This window comes from Electrophorus electricus, unplaced genomic scaffold, assembly GCF_041902795.1.
Source record: "Electrophorus electricus isolate QZ-2024a unplaced genomic scaffold, ASM4190279v1 Scaffold47, whole genome shotgun sequence".
NCBI classification, from domain to species: domain Eukaryota; kingdom Metazoa; phylum Chordata; class Actinopteri; order Gymnotiformes; family Gymnotidae; genus Electrophorus; species Electrophorus electricus.
In genome coordinates this window covers 819865-832160 of record NW_027658765.1, presented here as the reverse complement: position 1 = coordinate 832160, position 12296 = coordinate 819865, and the positions used below count along the sequence as shown (strand labels likewise).

The following is a 12296-nucleotide window of genomic DNA, read 5'->3' as shown; positions in this document are numbered from 1 at the left end:
TCTGCAGTGTTGTGACACTCCTAGACCTGAGTTTGGACCCCTTGGTTTAGAGACAATCATTAAACACAAGTGATTTGATTGGTTCCACTTGTTGCTGTGCAGTGCCAATCATGAAAATCTTAAAGCTAAAGTCTAACCCATCTTGTCTTGTTGATGTTTTATGTTTCCACATAATTTGCACCTGCACAGCTCCATTGTAACCCTAGTCCGACTCACTAAAGTCCATTCGAAAGAATACTGACGGTGTTCCTTACATACTGGGTGTGCTGTTTTGGTATTCCTGTGAAGATATAAATACTAATCCAGTATGTGAGGGACTTACACATTGACTCCAGCTCCACAAAACATCCCAGTGGAGTTCTGGGGCAACACGACATGACGAGAGTCTCCAAGCAGCCACGCTGTGTTAGAACCTCCGTTAGAAGGATATCTCACAAGCCATACATGGGTAAAAGACCTTCCGCTTGAGCCCACAATTATAATGATTTTTTTTCCCCATGAAAGTGTAGTTGGAAATGTTTCTTACCCAGGGAGCGAATAAGAATATAGGTGACAATGGCAGCCACAAAAATAATACAGCAGATAATGTCTGCACATCTCCTGAACAAAAACAAGAAATATTATTACACATTGCATGATTTAAATTATGTATTAAAGTTATTTAGCTAAGTGAAATGACTTTATAGTCTTAGTCTAGATCTATGGCTTTAGTATAGTTCTTGTATAGCGTTAATAACAGACATTCTGTGATCCATGATGTGTAGAGCTTTAAATGTTTTTTTAAAGTCAGCTGATGTGGAGGAGTAAATCGGAGGTATGGTCTCTGCACGGTGCCGTCGTTACGCTCCAGATCCTCCACTAGAGGAGACAGAAACATCATAGTGGAAATAAAACCAATATAGTCCTCATGATTGGCATATGTGTAGTAGCTTGAGAGTGAAATGTGAGCTAATAATGTTTTTTATAATTCTATTCTCCCTGAAGTAAAGGGACGAGACCATACAAGCTTTCGACTGTGTGTGCCCAATGTCATTATGAACTGCTGGAATGAAGAGAGAGAGAGAGAGAGAGAGAGAGAGTGTGTGTGTGTGTGTGTGTGTGTGTGTGTGTGTGTGTGTGTGTGTGTGTGTGTGTGTGTAGCTTACAGAAGCATAGGAAAAGGGTGTCCACACACATGCTGTACACTAAATAAGCCCTGCGCGATGAAATAAGCTCCCACAATCACCGTCTAAAAAAACAGCAGTAGTAGATATACATGCTGGGCCTTCAGTATTATGAGAGGAACTGCTGTCCAGAATAAATGTGTAAATCATGGTTATTTACAAACAAAGTGACTTTACAATCACTGTCAATAAGCATTTTGGAATCTAAAAAAGAAAGAACCATTTCTTCAGTGTACTGAATATGCTGATGTTTTGTTCTCACACAGAAGCAAGTGTCACCACTTGAGCTTTTCTGAGGTTACAATACGTACAATAACGGGCAACCAGTAATAATGCAGCAGCTGAAGCTGGAAATTGTCAGATGGCAGCCTGATTCTCCCAGAGAAGAAGAAGAAAGCCAGCAGACCTTACAGGGAATGTAGAAAAACCCTCAGAGTTACCTATTAAAGTGTGTTGCCATGTGCCATCATGGTCAGAATGTGATGAAGTGTAGTATGGGTAATATACACATGACTTCACTCTATATTTCTCACCTACAAATCCGACCACTAGCACCTTGCAGGAAAACAGCAGCGTGTCTGTAACACGGTCCAACACCACCACCCTGTGGACAGAGGGACATGGTCAAGGACAACGTGCTAAATATGAGCTAGAACAACCAGACACAAAAATGACTGATCAAAATAGCTAATGTCAACAAATATGTATACAAATTAAAGTCATATTCATATGAATATGTAATGATAAATTCCAACATTTAATATTTTTGCCTTAAAAAATGGAAATGGAAGTAATTTGTTCCACAACAGTAAGATTACATCATTTATATACACACAAACCCAGATTGTGTTTTAGACTAAAATGTAATTCATGATAAGTAGAATCTTTACATTGCAACTCTCTTCTTTACCTTTAAACACATTGAAACAGCGTTTCAAAGCATTGTAATCGCGCTAAACACTGTTTCAGGGCAAGAGATTGTGTTTTAGACTAAAATGTAATGCATTATAAATGGAATCTTTACATTGCTACTCTGTTCTTTACCTTTTAAACATTGAAACAGCATTTTAATCGCCCTAAACACTGTTTTACGGCAAGAGATTGTGTTTTAGACTAAAATGTAATGCATTATAAATGGAATCTTTACATTGCTACTCTGTTCTTTACCTTTTAAACATTGAAACAGCATTTTAATCGCCCTAAACACTGTTTTACGGCAAGAGATTGTGTTTTAGACTAAAATGTAAAGCATTATAAATGGTATCTTTACATTGCTACTCTGTTCTTTACCTTTTAAACATATTGAAACAGCATTGTAATCGCCCTAAACACTGTTTCAGGGCAAGAGTTTGTGTTAAAGACTAAAATGTAATGCATTATAAATGGTATCTTTACATTGCTACTCTGTTCTTTACCTTTTAAACACATTGAAACAGCATTGTAATCGCCCAACAACACTGTTTCAGGGTAAGAGATTTTGTTTTAGACTAAAATGTAATGCATTATAAATGGTATCTTTACATTGCTACTTTGTTCTTTACCTTTTAAACACATTGAAACAGCATTGCAATCGCCCTAAACACTGTTTCAAGGCAAGAGTTTGTGTTTTAGACTAAAATGTAATGCATTATAAATGGAATCTTTACATTGCTACTCTGTTCTTTACCTTTTAAACATATTGAAACAGCATTGTAATCGCCCTAAACACTGTTTCAGGGCAAGAGATTGTGTCAAAGACTAAAATGTAATGCATTATAAATGGTATCTTTACATTGCTACTCTGTTCTTTACCTTTTAAATACATTGAAACATTTTTCATCAGCTTACACTAATGGTCTTTGTAATGATGAGCATTAATGATTAGAGGGGGTATCTCCCTCAATTATAGAGCGGATGAACTCTTGTTATGCAATTGATTAATTGACAGAGGTGCTGCAAGTTCAGGAGCCTCTCAGTTGGAAAGGTGTAGGAAATACTGCAGTCAGCAAGGTATCAGCAAGCACTTAGAGTGCCAGAGAGTCTAAGAATAGAAGCTGTTTTTTTCTTGGCCTTCTGTTTTTCAGTGTGGCAGCATCGCTGAAAGGTCAAGATGTTGTTTTAGCACACAGAACCACCTTTGAGTAACGCAAGACAAAGAACTTGTCTTTTCTGAGAAGCGTGTAAAGAGAAAGCAATCACTTGCTAAAGCCTGCCCAAAAAACAATGGCATCGATCAGGGCTCTGCTCTGCTTCAGACAGAAATATTCAAAATTAAAACTAAAACAGCAGTAGATGTTTTAAAAAAAATCAAAGCTCTGTGATTTAGCTAATTTAGCTAATTGATGGTTATTATGGCACATCACATTCAGCCTCAAAGAACAAACAATCTCTCTTGTTCATTTGGTTAGTAGTCCTGTTTTCATCTTTCCATAATGGTATATTCTCTTGCCCTTCAGATTCCTTCAGTGGGATCTCCCACTCCAAGAAGGTTAAATTTGAGAATCCTGCGCGGGGCGGGAGCCCTGGCCCTCGGATTCGGGCGGGGACACCCTGGCCCTCGGATCCGGGGTTCAATTCAATCGATGGCTTACCTGCCATGGTCTTTTCCCCCTCTGGAGCCTCGGACGAGGCTTCGTCGTCGTCTTCCTCCTCTTCCAGCTGGCAGGGCGGAGACGAGGCATTGACCTCGCGGCGTGCTGACGGCTATCAGAAGCGGGGCAGCCTCAAGAGGAAGAGAGAGGAGGCACACAGCAGCAACAGTGTACAGATCCTGGAGGAGCTCTCCTCCCCTGGGTTGTCCAAGCGTGTGGCCAGGGGCAGCGATTGCGAGTACCAACTGGTGCAGAACGAGATCCTCCGCTCCGTCTCCAACAGCTACGAGGTTTTGGAGTCCCTGGGCCGTGGAACCTTTGGCCAGGTCGCCAAGTGCTGGAAGCGGGGCACCAGTGAAGTAGTCGCAATCAAGATCCTGAAAAGTCATCCGTCCTATGCTCGACAGGGCCAGAACGAGGTGGGAAAGTTGTGCCTGCTTTAAATGAGCTATTGATATGGCCTAGAATCAGCTGTAGCCCTGATTCTGTTATTGTTTGTTTCAGTTTTTACAACATATGTTCTGTTGGTGTCAGATGTGCTAACGCACACTGTGGAATTTGTATACAGCCAGGGTAGCACAGAAATACTTGTTTGGCACACTAGTTCTAATTTTCACTAGTTCAGTAGGAACTAGTTCGGATAACACACGGACAGCTTGAAGCTTACTCTAAAAAGAAGATTTAGCTTCAGTTGTGTAAGCCATACCTGTTTGGATGTGCATTAAAAATGTTATTGTTATGAAAGAGCATTAATCTGCATTGTTTGAGTACCAAAAGCAAGTTCATGGGTTCATTTCCAAGGGACCACTTCCATAATTGCATCTCCCAAATCCTGTAGAAGTAAATGGTTGAAGGGAAGTACACAAAGTGCTTGATGCTATTGAAAATAAGTAGGCTATTTGTCAGCAGTATCAAACTTTGAAGCTGTGACCACGTAGCTTCGGCTTAACGCGTATTCCGTCTTCCCTCCTTTGCTCCTCCTCAGGTGAGCATCCTGAGCCGGCTGAGCAGGGAGAACGCCGACGAGTTCAACTTCGTGCGCGCGTACGAGTGCTTCCAGCACAAGAAGCACATATGCCTGGTGTTCGAGATGCTGGGGCAGAGCCTCTACGACTTCCTCAAGCGCAGCAAGTTCAGCCCACTGCTGCTGAAATGCATCCGGCCCGTGCTGCAGCAGGTCGCCAAAGCGCTCATGAAACTGAAGAGCCTGGGCTTGATCCACACCGACCTCAAGCCCGACAACATCATGCTGGTGGACCCCATCAGGCAGCCGTACCGCGTCAAGGTCATCGACTTCGGCTCAGCTAGCCACTTCTCCAAGGCCCCCAGCTACCTGCAGTCCAGATACTACCGGTGAGGGACACGTGCTGAGGCGTGTTAGAAATAAGTGTGCACTTGTTGCACTCGAGTGTGCTTTAGAGTAGAGCTGCATGTTGTGGACAGTTGTAATAACCCTGCTACACATTAAAAGCCTATGATGAGCATTACAGTTAACTGGAGCACGATTGATTTATAAGTGGTTTATTTTTATTGGGTCATGTGAGTGCTGTTATTTAGCAAAAACACCTAATGAACCGTCTTCGGTGTCTGAGATTAGTTAGGATGCGCTGAACTGCAGGCTTTGGTAATATCAGTATTTAGCGAGTCTGTACAAAACCGCTATTACATTGTAGCTACACTGTTAATTAACAGTGTAATATACTGAGTAACGGGTGTTTAACTGCATTGGTACTCTGTATTTACTTAATGCAAAACAGAACATTATTGTAGTGTTGGTGCATTGTAGTGTTGGTTCCATGTTACACTAGAATAGTGGGTGTGTAATGTCTAGGAACACAAACACCCCCCCACGGAATTATCAGCCGAGGCTGATTTCATGATGGCGATCTCTGTGTTTTTGGTCCAGATCGCCTGAGCTCATCCTGGGTCTCCCATTCTGTGAGGCCATCGATATGTGGTCCCTGGGCTGTGTCATTGCTGAGCTGTTCCTGGGCTGGCCCCTGTATCCCGGAGCCTCCGAATATGATCAGGTAAGCACATGGTCCTTTGAGCTGTGCCTTAACGCCCGTACAGCATCAGTGGTGCAGACCTGTAGTGGTTTTGTGGCTGTAGTGATATGTGTGTGTGTGTGTGTGTGTGTGTGTGTGTGTGTGTTTGTGTGTGTGTAGTTTGACCTTTTAGCTGCTTTGTCGGCCCGCTCATTTTTAGGATTAATATAAATGAGTTTCTATGGCCTGTTTTTTTAGACATGCACTTTGAAAATGAAAGGATTAACTCAAAATAAAGTCATAATCCTTTTGCCGTATGGTGTCTCTGCAGATCCGTTACATCTCCGAGACGCAGGGCCTACCAGCAGAGTGCATGTTGAGCGCAGCGACCAAGACGCACTACTATTTCTACTGCTACCCCCTGTGGAGACTCAAGGTTTGCCTGTCTTCAAATGCCAAATGCCATGTGTTTTTTATAAGGGACGTAACTTAATGACTTCATGTAACTTAATGGTGGAGCTGAATGGTTTGTTTTTTCTTTCCTTTCTCCAGACACCTTCGGAGCATGAGGCGGAGCGTGGCATCAAGTCCAAAGAGACTCGGAAGTACATTTTAAACTGCCTTGACGACATGATGCAGGTTATTTGGGCTTTTGTGCGCGTAACTATACGCATTTCTTTTAGTGTTGCGATGTGAAATTGAAGAACGTGACAAAGGGCTCCCGCAGCTCACATTATAGAGCAGGTAGAACAAGGTGCTAGCTGAAAGGTCGAGCGTTTCTGCTGTCATAATGAGTAGCGCATGTAAGTCGCTCTGGAGAACGGCATCTGCGAAGGGCAGAGCAGTGCGTAGAAATTTGCTGCAGAACTTCGTTCGTATTGGGTGCATTGCCGCCCTCTGCTGGTGAATAATATGACTCACCCATGGGTCTCTCTCGCAGGTCAATATGACCAGTCTGAAAGGCACCGACGTCTTGGCGGAGAAGGCCGACCGGCGGGAGTTCATCGACCTACTAAAGAAGATGCTCACGCTAGACGCTCACAAAAGGATCACGCCAGTGAAGACCGTGAACCACCTGTTTCTGACCATGACCCACCTCCTCCACTTCCCTCAGAGTGCACAGTGAGTTGCTCCAGGCCTTCCAATCTACATGTCAGTGTTTCAAAAACATTTTAAGGAACACCGTGTTAATTTAGAAATCCAAATAGCATCAGAGTTTCTCTGCTAGTACTGTAACCCCCCCCCCCCCCCCACCTGTGTGTGTGTGTGTGTGTGTGTGTGTGTGTGTGTGTGTGTGTGTGTGTGTGTGTGTGTGTGTGTGTGTGTGTGTGTGTGTCTCTCGCTGCAGTGTGAAATCTTGCTTGCAGAACATGGAGATCTGCAAGCGGCAGTGCACAGGCTTCGACAGCAGCAAGACCCTGTTTGATGGTAAATCTGATGCCCACTTTGGTGCTTCTTTTAAATGTTACATTAGGGTTGGCTTTTTGTTTGTTTGTTATTCTTCAAGTAGATTTAAAACATCACCAAACTGGCCTCCGATTCCACCTATAAAAGAAGACAAAAATGGTTTCAAATGCAAGTGTTCTACCAAATCATGTTACTGCTCAAATGTGATCCACAAATGGTGAATCAGGTTGTTGCCTAGTATTCGAGTAGCCGATAAAGAGGCCCCTCTACCGTAGTTCAAAACGAAATTCCGTTGAATCCAAACTTCATTGTGTAATTGTTGATCATTGTAGCTGAGGTTTTTGTGTCTCTCGTTCTATAAGACCAACACTATGCTTTCTTCTATGGTTCTTGTATGTGTATTTGTGGAAAATTCAATTCTACTTGTGTTTTTGCAGTACACAGTACTTAAGCAGACCGAGAACTCTTCTTGGTTTTTCAAGGGTTGCGACTTGTGCAATATTCAGCACATTTAAATAAATGTTTCTTTCTTTTCCTAGACGTTTTCCAAACACTTGATTCTTTATGACATTATGAAAATTTCTTTCTTTCCTCGAGTACAAACTCGAGTCCATCATTCATTGGCTGATATGTTACTATCATACATGTATACATGCAGACTCAAGCAAGGAGTTTGTAATGGTGGTACAACTGTGTTCAGGTCATTTGATACTTTTTATTGATAAAGATGTTCTTTTCCAGACTCAGTAGGGTTTTGTTGTTTTGTTTTGTTTTTTGTACCTCTATGAACATTATTGAATAATATGCCTTATAAGGGAATCTCTAATTAAGAGAATCATGTGTTTACATTTGGAATAAATTACATTCTGATAATACCCTAGCACCTGAGTCATACACGTTTTCTTTAATGAAAGGGGTTCAAACCTCTCCTGTACACCAAAGCATCCCAAGCCAAGTCTTGGAGGATTTGTCTGTCAGTCATTAAAATATCAGTTCACAGAAAGATGGATGAAACATGTTTTACTTTGATGAACTTTTTACCTTGGAGTACTTTGTTTAGTGTGAGAAGCTGTAAATGTGTCCAGTCCTTAAAGCATTATTCTGATTTTTCTTGTCCCCTCCATCATTTTCATGCTCTCCTTGTAAGGGCTGTGAAGATGCTCAGCAGAAAATGAGCTGCTCAGCTGCAGAAGAGCACTTCAGCCTACATTTCAAGCCAATTCAAATTTGAACTCCTACACTGTCTTCTCACATCCATTTCTTTTTGAATGTCAGTTAGGACATCAAGATGAATTAAGCACACTAAGCCCAATACTAAGAGACTGGTAGAGTGGATGAGCCACACAGCAGGACACAGCACTATTTTTGCTTCAGCCAGTGCTAACTTGATGCAGTCTTGCTGCTTGGGGATTTTGCAGGCTTTGACTTCTTGGGTGTGTGATGAGGATTTTGCTTAAATTAAACTCCTCATAAACACGTATGACCAACCTGTGCCTATGCTCTACCAGGACCTCATCGCGTACTTCTCTTTCAGTAACTCGGAGCCTGTGTTTTTTTGTTTTGCTATTTCTGACATGATTGGGCAACATTTTCCTTTTAATGTATATGTGGAATCCACAAAAAATATACCCACTTAAGTGTGCTTCAGCATAAATAAGCAGACACTGCAGTTTGGATTATTTCTAGGGAAACAGGAAAATATAGTATCTTTAATTCGCTGCATAACAGTTTACATTAATTATTAATCATTCGTATGTGTTGACAGTTGCAATAAACAGATTAATAAAACATGCCGTGAAAATGCTGCCGTGTCCGTATTATAACAGAAATAATGCAGCTTCACTGAGCAGATCATCCATAAAACTTGCTCTATATGGATTTTATGAATAGTATGTTAATTTTGTTTAAAAAGACGATGAGGCCTAACGGGAAAGGCTAAAGTGTCAAGTCGGACTTGAATTCAACGACTCAGGTAACATTGGGCTCTCTAGCTAGGTTAGCTAACAGACAAGCTGTCTATTTGAGATGGTTAACTTAGCTAGTTCACACATTACTTATGCACATCTCTTGCGGCAACAGATTCTAATTTTCATGGCGATGGAGCACGTTAGTTAACTTGCAGATTAACTGCCAACTATTTGCTGTAGCTGCAATTAACGTTATTATCTAGCATTGGCTCGCTAACGATCGGATTGCTCTAAAAGAGCTGTGACAGCTGCATGTCAGTCCTCGGTCGCTGAACTGTCTTCATGTCTAAGCACGGATACCTGTCGATAATGGGATCATTTGGGGGAGAATGAAGTGTGAACTAGCTAGGATAATTAGCTACTATGGCTAGGTACCTGTCCGCCAACGATGTGGCAAATTTAAAATACTGCAGTTCTTTCGTATAAAGGGAAGCTTAAAATTGTGTGACATGTGACCTTTTATCTTGGCTGCTGGCTAGCTATTGTAATTAAGTTGAATTTCAGCTTGGACACCTTTATAGTAATTGATGGTTATTATGACACATCACATTCAGCCTCAAAGAACAATCTCTCTCATTCGTTTGGTTAGTGGTCAGTTTTCATCTTTTGCTAAAGTTATATTCTCTTCCCCTTCAGTTTCTTCCAGTGGGATCTCCCTCTCCAAGAAGGTCAAATTTGAGAATCACGCGTCCGGCGGGAGCCCTGGCCCTCGGGTTCGGGCGGGGTCGCCCTGGCCCTCGGATTCAGGGTTCAACTTGTTCTATGGTTCACCTGGCCTGGTCTTTTCCACCTCTGTAGGCTGTGACTTGGGTAATATTCAACACATTTTTAAAAATGTTTGACAGTTGCAATCAACAGATTAAGAACACATTTTGCAGGTTAATTACTATAGTGGTTGTGTTTTTTAAAATCTACTTCTATTTTAGCTTTAATTTTGAATAAAGCCCATAACTAGATCTGCATGGCTTGCGGCTATTGTAATCAAGCTGAAATTGAGCAGAGCTAAATTATTTAAATAAAGCGCTTTCAGGGTGATGTGGAAGCAAAACAACATGGAAGATTGTGATTTACATCCGCTTGATTTTCTTGAGCCTTCTTTCTGCAAGATTAAGGGTGGGAAAATCAACAGAGAGTAAGTGATGAATTTAACTAGCTGGCATTAGATAAATCACAGAATTGTGGTTGTGTTTTTTAAAATCTACTTCTGTTTTAGTTTTAATTTTGAATAAAGCCCATAACTAGATCTGCATGGCTTGGGGCTGTTGTAATCAAGTTGAATTTCAGCTTGGACACCAGTATAGTAATTGAAGGTTATTATGGCACATCCCATTCAGCCTCGAAAAACAAACAGTCTCATTTATTTGATTCGTGTTCCTTTTTTCATCTTTCCCGAAAGGTATGGCATCGCAGCTCCAGGCATCCTCTTCCGCTTCAGTTACCTCTAGTGGGCTCGTCTGCTTCAAGAGGGTGAAATTCGAGCGTCATGCGTCTGGCAGGAGCCCTGGCCCTCGGGTTCGGGCGGGGTCGCCCTGGCCCTCGGATTCAGGGTTCAACTTGTTCTATGGTTCACCTGGCCTGGTCTTTTCCACCTCTGTAGGCTGTGAGTGGGTAATATTCAACACATTTTTAAAAAATGTTTGACAGTTGCAATCAACAGATTAAGAACACATTTTGCAGGTTAATTACTATAGCTAGCTACCTATCCACTAACGATGTGGCAAATATAAAATATTGCAGATTTTCCATATAAAGGGCAGGTTAAAATTTGTGACCTTGTATTTGATCTTGTCTACTGGCTAGCTAATAACACGTGCACTTGGACTTTCCACTTTTAGATGCTACACCTGCCTGTTATTATTACCTTACTGGCAAGTCATGAAGAATCCATAGAGTAGTAAATTGATATTCTGTGGGAATCTTCTCATACCTGTCGATACAGCACAGCTAGATTATTTAAATAAAGCGCTTTCAGGGTGATGTGGAGGCAAAACAACATGGATGATTGTGATTTACATCCGCTTGATTTTCTTGAGCCTTCTTTCTGCAAGATTAAGGGTGGGAAAATCAACAGAGAATAAGTTATGAAGTTAACTAGCTGGCATTAGATAAATCACAGAATTGTGGTTGTGTTTTTTAAAATCTACTTCTGTTTTAGTTTTAATTTTGAATAAAGCCCATAACTAGATCTGCATGGCTTGCGGCTGTTGTAATTAAGTTGAATTTCAGCTTGGACACCAATATAGTAATTGAAGGTTATTATGGCACATCCCATTCAGCCTCGAAGAACAAACAGTCTCATTTATTTGATTCGTGTTCCTTTTTTCATCTTTCCGTAAAGGTATGGCATCGCAGCTCCAGGCATCCTCTTCCGCTTTCAATTAACTCTAGTTAATTGCTTCAAGAAGATCAAATTCGAGCGTCATGCGTCTGGCGGGAGCCCTGGCCCTCGGATTCGGGTGGGGACACCCTGGCCCTCGGATTCAGGGTCCAATTCAACCTATGGCTCACCTGGCCTGGTCTTTTCCACCTCTGGAGGCTCTGAGATGTGCAATATTCAATACATTTAAATAAATGTTTCATTCACATTATGGAAATTTCTTATTTCCTGTAGTATCTTCAACGGTTCAGTTTTGCCAGCATGCTCTATGTACCTCTTTGAACATAATTGAATAATATGCCTTGCAAGGGACTATTTTAATTAAAAGAATTAAGATAATCATGTGTCATACACGTTTTCTTTAATAAACGGTTGGTGGTGCTGTGCCAGTTTCACTAATTACTTAAATCACTCAGGCCATAGTTTAGTTAATGCTGTGTCCGTATTTGTTCTGTTAGTACAAGGTTGAAGCTGCTGTAAATGATTTTGAAGTTATCAACTTCTGCTGTACCACTGAAGGAGTCCACCCCCTCCCTTTAGAGCATCTGTTTTTTTAATGGATATAAATCTGGAAAATTACAGACTTGACAGATTAAAAAGCTAACAACAAAAAAAATAATCAGAGATGACTTTTATAAGCCGTCACCTTAAAAAGGCACATTTAAAGAGTGGATCCAGTGCTCCAGCTTGCATGGAGTAGGCTGGAACATGTTCCTAATTAGGAACCACAACATGGCTGCTCAGGAAATCTGAATGCCAGACAGACAAAAACAAGGGCTTCAAACCTTTCCTGCAACACCAAAGCAATGCAAGCCAAGTCTTAG

General features: G+C 41.5%; 1 protein-coding gene across 1 annotated transcript; it reads left to right on the top strand.

Annotated features, from left to right (window-relative positions):
- The first annotated feature begins 1174 nt into the window (after positions 1-1174).
- On the top strand, positions 1175-9937 carry LOC145656103 (homeodomain-interacting protein kinase 1-like). Its single transcript, XM_081709513.1, has 9 exons — positions 1175-1179; positions 3801-4152; positions 4719-5086; positions 5640-5763; positions 6053-6157; positions 6274-6360; positions 6662-6843; positions 7070-7149; positions 9732-9937. The coding sequence occupies exons 1-9, from the start codon at positions 1175-1177 to the stop codon at positions 9935-9937; spliced, it is 1509 nt and encodes a 502-aa protein (XP_081565639.1).
- Positions 9938-12296: the final 2359 nt, after the last annotated feature.

What these genes read in the sequence shown, in the direction of transcription:
- LOC145656103 (XM_081709513.1), top strand. An exon ending in ACCCCCTGTGGAGACTCAAG is followed by an intron (nt 6,158 to 6,273) that starts GTTTGCCTGTCT and finishes TCCTTTCTCCAG; the next exon opens with ACACCTTCGGAGCATGAGGC. An exon ending in CAGCAAGACCCTGTTTGATG is followed by an intron (nt 7,150 to 9,731) that starts GTAAATCTGATG and finishes CTTCCCCTTCAG; the next exon opens with TTTCTTCCAGTGGGATCTCC.